Source organism: Nyctereutes procyonoides, unplaced genomic scaffold, assembly GCF_905146905.1.
Source record: "Nyctereutes procyonoides isolate TBG_1078 unplaced genomic scaffold, NYPRO_anot_genome, whole genome shotgun sequence".
Classification (NCBI taxonomy): Eukaryota; Metazoa; Chordata; class Mammalia; order Carnivora; family Canidae; genus Nyctereutes; species Nyctereutes procyonoides.
Window position 1 is genome coordinate 23,147,014 of NW_026575049.1, and position 17,128 is coordinate 23,164,141.

A 17,128-nucleotide genomic window follows, 5' to 3' on the forward strand; every position below is an offset into this window, starting at 1 on the left:
GTGGCGTGTGGGGCTCCTAGGCCCTGCTCGGTTCGGTGGCATGTCTCCCCTCTCATTTCGCCCGCCCCACGCACAGACCCATGGAGGCAGCCACGTCCAGTGGGGCCTGTTTTATTTCTGAGGATGTTCATGAAGAATCTTGTCAGAGCATTCCTCCCTTTCTTTTCTCAGAGCTTCTCGCTTTGGTTCCATGATTTGTTTGTTTGGTTTTCCTCCCCTTCCCTCTTCCCAGTCCTCTCTTCTTATCCCCAGCAAAAGAAATTTTTAAAAATTCCGGTGCCTCCCACAGATGTCCAACCAGGATCGTGTTCCCAGCTGTGCTGTCAGAGGCCTGAGGGTGGAGGGATGAAATTTCCCAGTTCCCACCCTGGCTGTGTCACCAGTGTGTTGTGACATGGGCAGGCCGCTCGCCCCTCAGAGCTCCACTTTGTAGCACCACTGCCTCGGGCTGCGGCTCAGTGAGATACTGGAATGAGCGTGCCTGGCACAGAGCAGGAGCCCGAGGAACGTGGCTCCTATTCATCTCCCTCAGCCTCTTCTCCTGACCATGCTTGAGATTAAAGGAAAAGCTAGTCTTGCCAGAAGTGACCTAGATGGAGGTCAATGAAGTATCACTCAGGGGGGCATCCCACTGCCTCCAAACCCCTCATTCCTACCGTCTCCACCCATTTCCTAAAGCACTGCTCACTCAGAGCAGCTTTTCTTTAGCTGAAGATGTTTGTCCTCATACCAGTGACAGCCTGACAAAGCAGGAGGACACTTTGGGCTGGGCTGACTTGCCAAGAGTCCTGCGTGGCTTCACACATTCGTTGAGCACCAAAGCTCACAGGCTGCCAGTATTTGAGGAACATCCACTCCTCCTCCACATTGATCTCACCCCTACGCTGGGGCTCACTCCCAAGCAGGGCTGAAGCAGGCAAATGAATGAACACAGCTTTTCTCTGACCAACCCTCACTCACCCTCCTGACGGGCCCATGGCCTCTGCCCTCCCGGGCCCACAGGCCAGCACTCACTCTCCTCACTCACCCAGAGCTGCCTTCCTTGACTGGACCCTGGAGCTGGGCCTCACTGGCCCTTCAGGGCCACACAGGACATCTCTTGTGGGACAGGCCTAGAGCCAAGGCCTCCAGGCCAGAGCTGCCATCCCCAACCACATTTTGTAGTTGTCTATCAGTTACTCAGCCCACAAACATGGATTATGTGCCTCATGCACTATTTCAAACGCTAAGATACACAGCAGCATTCAAGACAGCCGTGGTCCTCCTTCTCAAGGACTCTGGATTCTCTGGAGAGACAGAGAAACAAGCGGAGAAGACAGCAGGGAGATGGGGATGGAAGTGCTGGGTATGTGGCAGGGCAATGTGATAGAGCAACCTTGCTACTTCAGGTCACTGCTCAGGAAGGTGATATGAGCACTGAGATCTGAGTAAGGGAGGAACCAGCCAGGCCAAGATCAAGGAAGAACATTCTGGGCAGAGGAGCAGCAAGTGCAAAGGCCTCCCAACAGGAACAGGACAGCTGGGGTTAAGGGGCAGCAGGGACGCTGTACACTGCAGTTGGGTGAGCAGGGAGGAGGCTGGTGGGAGGTGTGGACAGAGCAGTTCCCTTGGGCCTCATTGGCCAAGGAAGGCAGTTTGCGTTTTATCTGAAGCCAATGAGGAATCCTTTGGAGCCTTTTGGGCAGGGGAACAGCGCAGCTGGCTGTCTCAGAGGTGGTTGTGGGGGTGGTGGGAGCAGGGTGGAAGGAGGGAGGCCCATGGGGATGCCACCACAGCAATCCAGGCCAGGGAGAAGAGGAGTTGGACCCAGCCCCTGAAGGGTGGGGGCGAGGAGATGCATTTGCAGGCAGGGCTGATGGTGCTGCACCTGCTAAGGGATTCAATCTGGGGAGTGGGGAAGACAGGAACCCCAGCTGATACCAGCTATCACTGCTGACGCTGCTGTGAACTGTGCTGCCACTGACCAAGAGAAGGCTGAGGGCAGGGCCAGGCTTTGCTTGGTTCTGTTCTCTTCTCAAGGGAGATTAGAATTAGGAGTTCAGCAAGGGCTGTGTTAGCTTTGTCATGCCTTTGGACATCTAAGTATAGGCTTGCGGTCAGCCACTGATGTCTGAGCCTGAGGGTGGTGGAGCAGGCAGGCCTACAAGTTTTGGCAGCGTTGGCAGGTGGGTGGCAGGTAAAGCCATGGGACATGGTGCCATCTCCCAGGAATAGAACCCGCAGGTACACAGCTATCAGGGCACAGTGCTACCCGAGGCTGCTTTAAAGGAGGTAGGCTGCACAGAATACAAAAGTCTTTGCCAACCATGTATCTGGTGAAGGTCTTATATCTGGATGCATGAAGGACTCTCAGAACTCAACAGCAGAGAGACAGGTGGCCCAGTGTAAATGGGGGCAAAGGATCTGAATAGACACTGCTCCAAAAAGGACGTACAATGGACAAAAAGCACATGGAAAGATGCTCAATGCCATTAGTCAGGGGAATGCGAACCAAAACCAAAACCATCATGCAGTACCACCTCACACCCACAGGATGGCTATAATTTAAAAACTGGGAAACAAGAAGTGTTGGCAAGGGTGTGGAGACTCTGGAGCCCTCGTGTTTGTTCCTTGATGGGAACAGGAAATGATGCAGCCACTGTGGAAAACAGTTTGACAGCCCCTCCAAAAGTTAAACATGGAACTATCATGTGACCCAATGATGGTGCTCCTGGGTATGTGCCCAAGAGGATTTAAACATGTTCACGCAAAAACCTGAACATGACATTCACAGCAGCATTTATCTCAGCAGCTAAAGAGTGGAAACCAGCCTCGTGCATGGGTAAACAAAATGCGGTCTCTCTATACAGGAGGATATTATTCAGGCATAAACATGGATGATAGGTGCTCCACCATGGATGAACCTTGAGGATGTCATGGTATGTGAGAGAAACCAGATGCAGAGGACACATGCTGTATGGCTCCTCTGATAGGAAATGTCCAGAACAGGCCCATCCATAGACACAGAAAGTAGATAAGTAGTTGCCAGAAGTGGGCAGAGGGGAGAATTAGGATTGACAGTTTATAGGCATGGGGTTTCTTTCTGGGGTGATGGAAATGTTCTGGAATTAGATAGTGGTGATGTTCGTACCACTTTGTGAACATACTAGAAACCACACATGTACCCTGTAAGATGATGAATTTTATGCGCTATGAGTCGTATCTCAGTAAGAATAAGTGGAGAGGCACCTGGGTGGCTCAGCCGGTTACGCATCCGACTCTTGGTTTTGGCTCGGGTCATGATCTCAGGGTCATGAGATTGAACCACACATTGGGCTCCACACTCAACAAGGAGTCTGCTTGAGATTCTTTCTTTCCCTCTGCTCTTCTCTGTAAAATAAAAAACCTTTAAAAAAATCCTTTAAACATAAGTGTAGAAATAAAAGAGGTAGCATGTGTAGGGAGTGGGGCTGTCCCACACCCCCAGGAGGCCGGCCACACACACGGCTCTGTGTCCAGTTCTGGGCCCTCATTAAGTGCCCGATGGGCTGGGGTCCTCCAGAGTAGAGTCATAGGGTGGTGAGCTAGCCAGAACCTATGTCAGGAGCGAGCAGTTCCAGAAGCTGAAGCTGCTCTGCTTGGAGACTGGAAGGCTGAGGCCAAGCTGAGGGCTCCATTAGGATGCAGCTTGTTGTCTCTTTTCCAATTTGGAAGAGACTTTACCATCCCTGGGGCAAGTTCACACCTGTGATTCTCTGGAACTCTTGGAGTGGCTTTGCTCAACGGTTGGTGACCTCTGTTGGTGGTCTGTGTGTGCCAGGCACTGTGCTGAGGGCTTTACTGCATTATTTAATTCCCAAAACAACTTAAGGTACTTGTTATCCCTATTTTGTAAAGAAGGAGGCCAAGATCCAAAATGGTTAAGTGACCTGCCCAAGGTCACACAGCAAGTCATGCACGAATCTTGTACCCCAGCTGGTGTGACTTGGCAGGGCAAGGCCTGGAGGGGTAGCTGTCACCGGGACACCTCATGGAAACTGTCGTCAGCAGGAGTGGCCAGCAGCAAGAGCCAAGCAGCGTATCTCCAGGTCCTTAGACACGGTCGGTGCTGCTCCCCCAGCCGTGGAGGACCGCGAGGCAGCAGCTGGGATTGAAGGTGGGACCCAGGTGAGGGATGAGTTGAGCAGACCTTCAAGGCCAGCAGCGTCGGTGGAGCTGTCGTGGGCTGGCTCCTTGGGTCTGGGTGTAAGCAGTGGGCTTGAAGGTCTGGAAAGCCGAGCCCCCCACTCACGTGCCTGATTTCCCAGTCCTAAGCTTGGATGCAGGCCCAGCCTGAGGGGCTCGGTGTCAGAGCAGGGCTGCATATAGCTGACCAGCTGGAGAGTCAGGCGCCCCAGAGAAGGCCCCAGCTGATGCCCAGACCAGGAAGCAGACAGGTCCCGGGAGACGTCCCCCAGCCTATGCCAGCACCTCTGATGGCTCAGGGAGTGTCCTGGGTCTGGTGGAACCCAGGCCGCAAAGCTCTAAGACCCATGTGTATTTTACCCGAAATCTAATCCATCTGGTTCTCATTTATTTACACTTAACTCATCAAATGCAATTTTGCAAGAGCCGCTCGATAGCCAAGAGGCTTTTCTGCCTAAGCCTCCCTTCTGAAAGGGGCCAGGGGAGGGCTGGGGCCTCAGCCCTCAGGGACCAGCAGGGAGCTGTCAGGGTTGGAGGTCAAGTTTGGTTTCTGAGATGGGTGGGGCCTCTGCCTCTGTTGTCGGGCCCTGAGCATGATCTGCGATGCCTTGCCGGGGTGGGCACAGGGTCTGACACATAGTAGGCTCTTGGCAGCCAGGAAAACCTGGGTGGGGCCCACAGGCAGAACACAGAGTCTCTGTTTCAAATCGTGAAATGTCCGTGGGAAACAAAGCAAGCAAAGCTGGATCCAGAAGTAATTTTTAGTTATTATAAATAACTGCAAACCTGGATTCTTGGTCCAAAGCAGGACAAACAGCCAGCTATTAATAAAAATAAACACTAGCACCTTGGGCCAAAAAGCAAACCCCGTGGGCAAACCACAGGCCTGTCTGCAGCAGCCTTCCGGAACCAAATCGACCTACGGCCCATCGGTGTCAGCTCTGGAAACCTTCTTGTTGGAAAACAGCTGTGTCGATCACAGTGCATGGGCCCATCCCAGACAACGCTCTGGAGGGCTGGCAGGGGGGTGGGGGTGGCCTGTGCCCGTGAGCGGTGGGCACGCTGAGCAGAGATGGGTGGGGGTCCCGGCGGATGGCCATCCCCACCTCTCCAACTCCAGCATCCAGACCTCCTGTCAGGTGCTATAGTGTAAGGTGGGGGCACCTGACCCCAGAGACCCTGTTTAGAGCTGGTCTTTGGTGCCAGGGTGCCATTCCTCTTTCCACTGGAGTGGTCACCACGGCCGCTGGGATTGGGAGGGGTGGCTGGGGGCCTGGGGGTCAGGGAGGAGCATGTAGACTGTGCCTTCGGGCGGGAATTGAGACCAGGCCAAGGCTGTGCTGTGGTGGTGGAGGCAAACAAATGGGCAAGGTGGTAAGGAAGTCAACAGCCTTGGTGACTGCGTGGGTGTGGGAGACAGGAGGGGGCTTCTCAGGCAAAGTGGCTGGCAGGTGGAGGAAGGGCAGGGCTAGAGTGAGGCCCCTCTGGCACCTTAGTCTCCCTCCGACCTTGTCCTCCTTGAGCTGTTGGCCTCAGTCTGGGGAGCAGCCTGTGCAGAGCAGGGGGCCACGTGGGTTTGATCCCCGACTGCACCTGGATGATTTGTTCCTGAGGGTGTCCCACAGCCCCACCAGCCAGCGGCCCCCTGAGGCCATGACCAGCTGCCATTCAGCTTCTGCTGCCCTCCCCGCACCCTTGCCTGCTGCCCCCACCCCAGCCTAAAAGAGTTAGGGGCTCTCCTAGTCCTCATGGCACAAAGATGTGTTTGTGTGTTAAAGAGGGGAGCACCTTCTCTGGGGGGGGGGGTGGCGCCGCTGCAGGCTGGGGCCTTCCAGAGAATGACCTGATAGAGGGCCACACAGGTCCCTCACAGAGCTGGGACTGGGGGCCTGGCTGCCACGATACATGCATCAGTTCTTCTTTTGCCAGTTAAGAGGGTTTCCCACCTGAGCCTAGAGCCTGCCCTCACACCCACAGAACCTCCTCTCTGCTCTGTAGCTACGTTCCTATGCCCAGGAGCTTCCGTGTCTTCTGGGAACTTTCAGCTATGACCAGAAAAGAAGATGAAGGACCATGAGCTGCCAGCAGGATTCAGAGACCCCCGTATCCTACCTGGAGCCCACTGAGGGATCATGAAGCACAATTGGAAACAGGCTTGCTCAGGGTCCTCCCTGCACATGGGCTCAGCCTTTGCCAGAGGCCATGGTGGTTGATGATGCTGTGGCTTCTTCCCCAAGGACTGTCCCTTCTGCCTGCAGTGCTGATGGGAACGGGAGCCAAGGGGACCCAGACAGAGCCAGGGTTTGTGAGAGCCCTTGGGGTCTCCTCAGCAGGGCATGTGAAGGCCGCCAAGCTTCTGGAACTCCTCTTCCACCCAAGGGGTCACAGGCTATCCCTCATCTGTGCCCTGCCATGCCCCTTCCCCAAGACTTTGTCTCTACAACACCTCTTCCTCTTCCGCCTCACGTCACAAATCCCCCTGCCCTCCTCGGCCCAGGTCTCCAGTGTTCTCTGCGCTCAGAGCAGGTACAGCAGTGGCTTAGTGAACAGGGACTTACCCAGAGGTGTTCACTTTGGTGTCCTCTGCAGCTCCTGGGAGGTGTGGCACATAGTAGGCACTTGGTGCCTTTAGAGGGAATGACTGAACAAAAACATTTTGGGTGAATATCAAAGGCAAGGACTTCTGTTTGGAGGGAGGGGGTATCCCAGGAGGAGGTGCACATGTACATATGAAGGCAAGTGCGGATAAGAGGGTATGTTCAGAGGACAGCAGAGGTAAATGCAGCTACTGGAGAGGTGGCAGGCTGTGGACTTGAATGTGCCCCTTCTGTGTGCCTGAAAGGAACCAGGACAGCTCTCTGCTCCAGGGGACTGGCCTTGTAGGTAGTAAGCAGTTCTAACTCCATCCCTAGCAGTTAGAAGCACATATGTGCCATTCAGCTTATCCTGCCAACACTTGAGCACCTACCCAGTCTGCCCATCAGCCAGCTAGGTGCGGGCATATAAAGGATACTCTGCTCTTGCCTTAGCCCAGAGCAGAGACAGGATGATCAAGCCTGAGGTCCAGGGCAGAGCAAGCCTGGGCATAGGGGGTGAGCAAATTCCGCTGGGTACCAGGAAGACTTCAGAGAGGGGGTGTTTTGGAGACACGAGCATGTAAGGTCAGGGGTGGTGTGTTAAGCAGAAATAGCCAGGGAGCCTACTCTCCTCACCATGACTGGGCTTGAAGCGTCCTTGTTGAGAGAAGCCAGATCACAGAAGAGCAGGAAAAAGCCTTTGGATCCAGACTCATCAGGCTTTGAATCACTCTTTTCCTGTTTTAAAGCATTAGGCATATCTCTTCCCCTCTCTGGGCCTCCGTTCTCTCATCTGAGAACCATGCCCTCAGTGTGGAGCTCTTGTGCAGATCTTTGAAGACAGACGCTGAGCACCTTGGCTGTCAGTGAGTAGTACTGTCATTTCTGTACAGGCTGCCATTTACGGAAGGCTGCTGGCCCTGCCCAGCCAACCCTGATGCCCATCTCTGGTTGGGGCGTGGGGAGACAGGACTCCCACACAGGGGCCCGTCAGTGCACAGAAGAGAAGGAAGAGGGCCGCATGTGCCTCCAGCGCTCCAGGAGGGCTTTCTGGAGGGCACAGTCTGCGGTTCCTCCTGCAGACACTGCCTGAGCACCTGCCACAGGCCACAGCAGAGCCAGAAGTCAGGTTGCCTGACTCCCAAGTGCAGGCCCCCTCCTTGCCATGTGCTACCTCTCATAGCAGAGTCTTCTAAGTCCTGCGGGGGCCGAGGACCAATGTGTGCTGGGCTGCCCCCCTCAGGAGGGCTAGGGTGCTAAGTATTTCCCATAGTGCTGTGTCCAGGTGAACCCAGTCTGCCCTAGGCCAGTAGGTGGCCATCTCATGGACACAGCTCCTCCAGTGGGTCACTCTCCAGACTTCACCATGAGTGCCATTTGGAGGGCTGAGCCACAGGGTGGGGTGGGTACAAAGTGGGCCGCAGGCCCTTGGTCTAGCCCCTAGAGAAGTTGCTAATGGCCACATGCTACCCAAAGAGCTTCTGAGACTGTGGTTTCCTGCCCAGCTTGAGGGAAGCCTGTGTTTGGACCGCAGTGGGAAAAGGGTGCAGAAGGGGCGGCCTCCTCTTCCCTCCTGCTTAATCTTGGGGCTTTGTCGTTTGGGAGTGGGGAAAAGAAATGTTTACACGGCCTTGCATTTGTTTCAAATTATTCATCAGTGTTTGAGAGTCATTGTTCCCTGCTAGTGTAAACAGCGTTGTCCCAAGGCCCAGCCACTCTGCCAGCACATTGAAGTTCTGTCGACGTGCAGCGTCAACGGCCCTCTGGTTCCTGGCTCTCAGTGGAGGGAGGAGATGGGCCAGGCCAGACGGGTGGCACCAGGGAGCTCATTCACGGTGGGGTGGAAGCAGAGTTTTCACCATGAATTCAGCATTCAAGGACCTCTATATGTTTTGTTTTACCAACTGAACCTTTACTAGAGCTGGGGGGAAGCCGGGTCCAGAGCAAAGAATCTGAGAGCCATGGCAAGAACAGCAAAGACCGTGATTTGAGGGGGCCTGAACTGAGTCCCAGGAGGGGATCTCACTGTTACATGTGTGCCAGCACAAGTGCTTCTATGGGGTGTTACTGGGATAGAGATGGGACTGACCTCAGGTGTTCTGGGACATTCCCTGTGTTACCCATGGCAGCCTGGCTCTGACCTTGTGTTTGTTACATCTGGGGTTCACAGACACGTTCCAGGTGACACCCAGCTCAAGCTCATGTTAAGAGGAGCTGGTTCTTCCTAGCATTAGTGTGAATGTGCTGGCTGGCTTGGCCAGCTTAGTGCTGGTGCAAAGGCATGTGCTCAGGAGGTGGACAGTAGGTTTAAGTCCTGCCTTTGCTCTGAGCAGCTATGTGACTCTGCTCAAGTTACTTTGGTTGTCTGTGTCTTGGTACCCTTGGTAAAATGAAGCCGTAACACAACCTGTCACTCAGGGTTGCTACAAGGATGGAGTGAGTTGGTATTTGTGCGCCCCATGCCTGACACATAATGAACACTCGAGGAATGTCAGCTTTGCGTTGTAATTGGTAGGGTGAGCAGGACTTGGTGCCTGGCTTAGAGCTGCTCATGGTCTAATGCAGGCAGGCAACAGACCCCCAGATACCGACACTGGAGTGGAGTGAAGGTGCCCCTGGCAAGGGTGACACTAGCACTGAGCCTTTAGGGAGCCATCACTAAGTAAGACTTTGTTGAGTGGAGAAAGGTTTTCGGAATAATCCCTCGCTGGCCTTCCCAGCTCCCCTGGGACCCCACTCTGTCTCTTCTCAGAAGAGCCACCTTCCCCATTTTAGCTCTAACGGTTGGTGGCTATTAGAGTTCAGAGCTCTGCCTCCCTCCTGGCTGCCACACAGCTGACATTTGAGCTTGCTGGAGAATAATGGCCTGCCTCAGCATTGGCCTCAGAGGCAGTATGTGGTCTCTTGGGTGGTGAAGTGGCCTGTTGGCCCTAAGCCTCAGTGGGACCCGGGTGACACAGTTCCAGAGATGAGTCCTCTCCTGGTTCAGTGCAGGTCAGTCTGCCTGCTTCTTTACATTTTCACATCCTTTTGGCTCTAGTAACTAAAAGATGGCTGTGTTGAAAAGAATGATATAAAAAGCTTATTGTCAAAGTGTGCGCATGTGTCTGTGTGTGTATATGTGTCTGTGTGTGTGTCTCTGTGTGTGTTGGAGGTCAGGGGATTGGCTGGAAGCAGCCAGTAGCTCACCTTGCCTTTGTGGTTTCATGTATTTGCCTATTAAAATGACAATACAGACAGGGCACATTAAGGTTTAAGAAGCCCTTCTTTAATTAAACAAACTGACAGTGTAGGGGGTTATGACTTTGGTAATTGAAACATGCTGTTCTATTGAAGACCAGAACTCCATAAAGACTCTTTCCAGCCCATAGCACCCTTTGTGCCAGCAGCCTCTGGTCAAAAATGAGTGTTGGCCCTGAGGTTGGTCTCTCCTAGAGAGTGGGAAAGACCACTTGGCGACTTTCTGCAGCTGTCTTGGCAGCCAGAGGTCAGGGCCTTTTAAAAACTTCCCCATTCTCTAGACTTTTGAAATCAATTTGCAAGGCAGAAGGCAGGCTGCCCTGTCCTCTAGCCTCTCCCTAGCCGCCAGGTTTTGTGTGACTGGTTATAAATCTGAGATGTTATTGAAGAAAGAGAGGACATTAGAGTTTGGTTGGCAAGGTTCTGTGTGTTGGGGTTAGACAGTGCAGGTTGCACAATCTTCCTAGAGGGGGAGAGTCCAGCAGTAACAGTGAGATCACAGTTTAGGAGTCAGACCACCAGGTGGAACCTCAGACAGGTGACTTCACCCCTCTGGACCTCAGTTTCCTCATCTACAAAATGGGATAATGCCTGGATCCGATTTATAGGGTTCCTGTGAGGATTAAAGGAGTTAATACAGGTCAGGTACTTAGAGTAGTGCGGGTCACACAGGGTATTAAGGGTCAGCTAACATTACACCCATCATAACTATCTACATGGAGTACTCCTGTAGTATGGCTCCGTGCAGTGCCTTCTGTGCAGCCTGGGGAAGCTGAGCACATCCATGCCCTACCAGCTGATTGCACCCCACTTCTGGCACCAGGTGTGATTTCTCTCGTCCCCTTCTCTCCCCTTGCAGATGTGGATGAGTGTCAGGATAACAATGGTGGCTGCCAGCAGATCTGCGTCAATGCCATGGGCAGCTACGAGTGTCAGTGCCACAGTGGCTTTTTCCTCAGCGACAACCAGCATACCTGCATCCACCGCTCCAATGGTGAGTACTGCCTGCACTGATGGGGCACGCCCCACCCCAGAGACAGGCGGCCCCTGGAAACACCCTTCTCCACATCTGATTCCGGGGGCCTCGGGGTCCAGGCAGGGAATTTGGGTGGTGGCCTGAATGGCTGTTTTGTGCTCCTGGTGTTGGTTCTGCGTGGAATTCCTCCCAGCTCCCGCCCACCACCCACTACACCGGGCCTGTCAGTGTTCCTGCTGTTTTTATGTGGGGGCGAGGTGGGGCCACAGATGGGTAGACGTGACCAGAGAAGCTGTTTTCCTTTCTGGGCTGAGGGCCGGCTGTGGCCAGGAAGAGTGGGGCCCCATCCTTCACAGGCCCATTCCCGAGGTGGACTGGAGGTCTGACCGGGCTGAGTGCCAAATTCTCAGTCTCTGCCTCTGCCCGGGGTATTCACCGGGTCACCGGGTCACAGCCAGCAGAGGACCCTCGTGGTCAGGAGGCTGCTGGCCCTCTGGACGCTGGGTGGGACCACGGGCCAGCCTGGGGCGGCACAGAGGGAGGACTCCGGCCAGCTGGAGTGCTGGAGTAGCCTGGCGATAGCCCAGCAGGTGAAGGTCCCTGGCTTCAGAGGAGGGGTGGTCAGAGTTTGGGCCTAGGGCAGCAGGTCCCACATGCCAAGGAGAGAGGGGCTTCCAGGTAGAGGGAATGGCATTTGCAAAGACTTAGAGGTATATCTTGCTTAAGATAATACAAGATCTGGAACCCCGAGACAGGCTGTGTGCTACAGCAGAGTGAGCTGAAAGTGGAGAGTGGCGGTTTTAAGTTATTAGTTTTTTAAATCAATACTGTTTAATGGAAGCAACTTGGCCAGAAATATGTCACAGTATTTTGAGACCTATTTAAGCGAAAGTTGAATGAGAAAAAGAGTAGATGGAGAAGGAGGCCAGGATAGCCACGTGGCCCCAGTCTGAGCGCCGCCCCATCCTGACCGCCCCCCACAAGGAGGAGGTGCAGAAGGGACCTAGAGGGGCCCCTGGAAGGGCCTGGCCTGTGGTCTGTGGCACCAGCAGGAGACCAGGGAGTGGCTCACACTGAAAGGTGGGGACAAACCCCTGGGCTCCAGGGCAGCCTGACGGGTGGGACTCCAGCTGTGATGCTCCCTGTGGGGAAGCCCTACTACTCTGAACCTCTCGAGGTGGAGATGGGATGCTGACCTGGCAGGGTCTTTGGAGGATGGGACGAGACCCTGGTTTGAAGTGTCCTGTATGCACTGGAGCTACAGAGGCTGCGAGGCGAGGCTTGAGGGCACTGGGTATGCTTTTTATTGGAAAGCAATCCCTGAGAAAGAAAAGAGGAGAACATTTAAAAGTACCAAGCCCAAGGTAGAGGAGCAGAACTGCTTTATTGGACGCCTTTCAGTGCTTGGTGCTGGTGTAGGCAGTTTCCTCAGAGACAAGACAGGCCTGGTAGTCCCCACACTACTGTGTCCCCAGAAGGACGTGAAGGCCAAGCTCTGTGCTGCCTGGGCATCACCCCAGCTGCATTGTGCAGACCTCCCCAGCAGCCCGGGTCCATGAGGCCTTCCGGCTGTGCAGCCGTGGGGCCGTGGGGTCAGGCTGCCCAAGTTGAGGACCGGCGCCCAAGTCAAGTTTTATAAGAAGCAGATTTATGGGGAAGTGAGTGAGTGGTGGTGGTAAGACGGGGGTCCTGCTTTCATCAAGGAGGGGGTTTTACAGGGTGACTACTCTGAGCAAGCTATAAAGTCCCCAAGGCCGGGGTGGCCTAAGCCTCTTTTCCAGCCAGGTTGTACATTCTCTGTTTCTTTGAAGAATAGCTTTCCCACGAGCAGGGCTCCAGGGGAAGTCGTGAGGCCCCTGGTTGATTCAGAAAGCAGAATCAGCATGATATAAGATGCAAGACCACAGCTGTGTCCTGTTTGTAACCGGGGCCTGTTTTGGCATGGAGGCATTCATTAGGCGAAGGATGTCATAGAACGAACCTCAGCACCAGCCAGAAGAGTAGGGTCGGGGGGACCTGGTAATGTGGGGGGCAGCACTGGCCGTGGTGGGGTCATGTGCTTACGCTGAGCCAGACCCTCGCAGCGACCTGGGGAGGCGGGGATGTTATGACCCCATGACAGGTGAGAAAGCCAAAGCAGTCAAGTTAGGAGCCTTACCTGACATCACACCATGGGGAAGTGGCAGCTTCAGGACTCCAGCCCAGGTCTTCAGCTGTGATGTGATGAGGCAGGTAAGGAAAGAAGTGGAGGAATAGAAATAGGCACAAGCCACACGTGAGCTGAAACCAGATGGCCCGCAAGACCAGCCATGGAAAGAGGTGGCGGAGCATGCCAGGCAGTACGTGTGCAAAGGCCCTGAGGTAGGGGTGGACCAGGCTCTGGTGGAAAGCTGAATGAAGGTTGGGGCAGTGGAGCACTGTGAGCCAGGGGGAGAGGAGCCCAGATGCAGGGAATCTGGCAGGGCCCAGGGCCAGGAGGCTGGTAGAACATAGGCAGGAGTTTGGATTTCGTGTGCAGCCCTGGGAAGTGTGCTGGAGGGGAGTGGAGGACTTTGGGGCATCTCAGATACTTCAGAGGCTGGACATCAAATTTCTTGTGTGGTGGAGCCCTAAGCCCACATGCCTCACCCTCCCAAAGGCCCTAGGTAGCCAGATCCTGCAGCCAGGATTTGAGGTTTAGCTGGAACACAGACCGGGGTCTCAACCCCAGTCCTTGCTAGCCAGCACCAACCTGCACAGAGGTTAACAAAGTCCCTTCTCTTACTAGGATTTTGTGTGAATCTCCCAATTTTTAAATCTGGACAATGAGTTAGTCTAAAAAAGCAGCAGACAGCTCTTGAACAGCTCTTCTCCTCAGGGACAAGTGGCACACTTCCAGGGTTCCCAAAGGCTGTGTGGAAGGTCTGAAGAGGTCAGGCCAAGTGCACAGTCCATCTGCTGACTGCTCGTTAACGCCCTTGGGTGGACGCAAGTTGCCTCCCTCTTGAGCCTCGATCAGTCGTGACAATTATCCACCATAATTTTGTGTCAACTACCATAATGAACATTAGAGCTAAAAATCAGAGGGTGTCTGGGGTGCAGAGACCTGGCTTGTTTTGCACCTACATGTCCTCTGGTCCCTGTTGCTCCTGGGACCACCCATGAGTCCAGAGCCATTTGGCATATGAGACTCCTTGTGTCACCCGACTCTTCCTAATACCTATTAGCTTCTCGGAGCCTCCCCTAAGCAGAGAGAAATGCATGAGGGCTGGTTCTTATTAGAGGGGCCTGGATGCAGGAGCAAGGTCAGCCAGGGTCAGCCTAGGCTCCTGGCTGAGAAGCCAGGCCATGGGACTCAGCCTGTCGGAGTGGCCCCCCTTCCCAGGGGCCAGTGCAAACCCTGGCCCAAGGCATGTGGATATTGCCAGGCTGGGGTTGGGAGTCCATCTCCATCTCCACTGGCCACGTGGCCTCTGTGCAGCCACTCCTGCCTCTCTGAGACTCCTCTGTAAATTGGGAGCAGTGATCCCTCCCGTGCCAGTAAGGGATCCATTAGGGAAATGCTCTGAAGCAGTCAAGTGCAATGCCTGCCCTAGGGGTGGCCACTCACAGGCAGCTTCTTCGGTCTTTAGAACTCAGGCTTGGGATCCCTGGGTGGCGCAGCAGTTTAGCGCCTGCCTTTGGCCCAGGGCGCGATCCTGGAGACCCGGGATCGAATCCCACATCGGGCTCCCTGCATGGAGCCTGCTTCTCCCTCTGCCTATGTCTCTGCCTCTCTCTCTCTCTCTCTCTCTCTCTCTCTGTGACTATCATGAATAAATAAATAAAATCTTTAAAAAAATAAATAATAAAAATAAATTTAAAAAAAGAACTCAGGCTTGATTTGGGGGATAGCAGTTCCTCTGTGCCAGCACTGGGCAGGAGGGGACACAGAGCTTTCGGAATCTGGGGCCCATCTCCTTCTCCTCAGCACTTCCAGGTGCTGGTTCTGGCACCATCACAGCTCACATTTGGGCCCCCTCAACCTCTGGCCCAGCAAGCGATAAAGGCCTGGGGACAGCCAGCCAATCCAGGTGCCATGCCTGGGACCAGCCAGACACCTGGCATGTGAACAAACATGCCAGGTGTCCCCCTGGTCCCTAGAATCCCAGCATGAGCAAAAGCAGGCATGATCCTCCATGAAGCTTTCACTCTAGAAAAAGGACTAAATGCTAGGTAAGGGCAGCCTGGGTGGCTCAGCGGTTTAGTGCTGCCTTCGATCCCACCCTGGACTCGTGGGATCGAGTCCCAAGTCAGGCTCCCTGCAGGGAGCCTGCTTCTCCCTCTGCCTGTGTCTCTGCCTCTCTCTCTCTCTGTCTCTCATGAATAAAAAATTTTTAAAAATCTTTTTAAAAAATAAAAAAAAATGGTAGGCAAGGGTTGGAGTAGCTGTATAATAATGAGCTGAGAAAAAACATTCTGAACAGAAGGATCTGGAGTTCCAGGGGTCTAATGTTCTTGTCTGAACAGGGGAGGTGGTAATGAGAGTGGTTTTTCCATCAGCCTGGTGAAGGGTTGCCACCCTTGCCGGTGCCTGTCCTGTGCTGCTACCGTTGCTGATGGTGGTGGGTTCAAGATGTCTCTGCCCTTCTAAGCAGGACACCGTCCTGCACGGCCGCACTCTGAAGCCTCACCAGACCTTCATGGTCTGACCCCTGGCAGTGGTGGTAGGCACCAAAGTGAGAAGAAATGTCACGTTATCCCCACAGTTGAAAGCAGCCACAGGCTTATGAAGGGACCTGAGGGGCCGCACATGTCAAGCCCACCCCAGAGGGCCCTTTGGCACCAAGGAGACATGTCATCTTAGGCCAGCTGCTTAGGCCAGAACCCCAGCTCCAACATTCATTATCCATGTGACCTTGAGCAAGTCACTTAATTCCTCTGGACCTGCAGGGTCTATAAAATGGGGATAGTCAAGAGTACCTGCTCCCTAGAGTTGAAGAGATCTTGTAAAAATGATTCAGTACACATGGGTTCTTATTATTTATGACAGATGAGGAAATAGGCCCAGAGAGGACAGGACCTTGCCCAGGGCCCCACAGTAAGCCAAAAGCAGACTCAGAACTGGGCAAGGCTCTGCTGGCGTGTGCTGGGTACTGGCTGAGCTTCAGCCGAGGTGGGTGGGTGGGGAGACTGGGAGTCAATCCTCATCTTCAAGAAACTCCCCTCCCAGGGCTGAACAGCTGCACTTGGATTTATCCACACTCAGTGTAGCACCTACCAGTGCCTGGGGCCCATCAGGATGACAGGCTTCACTTGTTCACCTAGCACCAGTTAACCAGCACCCACCACTTGGCCCACCAAGGGCCGCAGGGATCAGACTAGCCCCCTGTCCTGCTGTAGAGCTTTGACAGTGTGCCACCCCCCTGCTGGGCCCAGGCAGTCGGGAACCAAGACATGAAGAAAACATCAGGTGTCTGTCACTCACGGTGCTTCCCAGGCCTGGGGTGCCCCATCCCACTGTCAACTGACTGTTCTCAGCAGGAGCACCCATCTACTGCACAGCCTGGCCTCGCTAACTGCAGGGAGAGCTGTCAGGCCCTGCCTCCTCTGTGCTCCGGTGACTGCCCATCTCCCACCCTGTCTTGCGGCTGGCTGCAAAAAGCAGTTTTCTCCCTGGTGCCTGTGTCCTTGTAGCTCAGGAGCTCCGTGTGGGCGGGGACCACGTTCTCTCCATCCCTGGGTCCGATGCCAACGTTGGGCCCTTAGGACAGGACAAGGGGAGAAAGGGAAAGGATGCTCAGCTCCCCGTGCTCCCTGGGCCCAGGCCCTCTTCATCCTCGGGCCAGTGAATGGTGTGGTCTGGGCAGGTAGCAGGTGACAGAGACCCAGCAGTAGGGACCCAGTGGCTCTCGAGGCCGCCTGCGAGAGACCGGGCTGCTGCAGGGCTGAGCACACCCCGAAGCCCTGCTGTGCTGCCCCCTTTCCTGTGCTTGATGCACTGCAGCAGGCCACAGGGCAGCTGAGCATCTGTGTCCCCGGGGGACCAGGCCCATGCAGAGCAAACGCCAGGCTGGCACGCTCCCAGCAGGACTCCCAGGTTTACCCGAGTGTGCTTAGCATTCCAGTTAATGCCCTTCTGAGCCTGTTCCAGTGCCCCACTGGGAAACCCCAGTGCCCTCCCACCCACCATTCCCTGTGGCACTTTCTCACA

The 17,128-nt window shown here is 54.6% G+C and overlaps 1 protein-coding gene across 2 annotated transcripts in view; it reads left to right on the forward strand.

Moving 5' to 3' along the window:
• SCUBE1 (signal peptide, CUB domain and EGF like domain containing 1) overlaps window positions 1-17,128 on the forward strand; it is a 142,629-nt gene that overhangs the window by 39,903 nt on the left and 85,598 nt on the right. For both annotated transcript variants that reach the window (XM_055328942.1, XM_055328943.1), the window contains exon 4: window positions 10,840-10,974. In XM_055328942.1, the coding sequence (XP_055184917.1) occupies window positions 10,840-10,974 (135 nt within the window). The remainder of the gene's footprint in view (window positions 1-10,839; window positions 10,975-17,128) is intronic.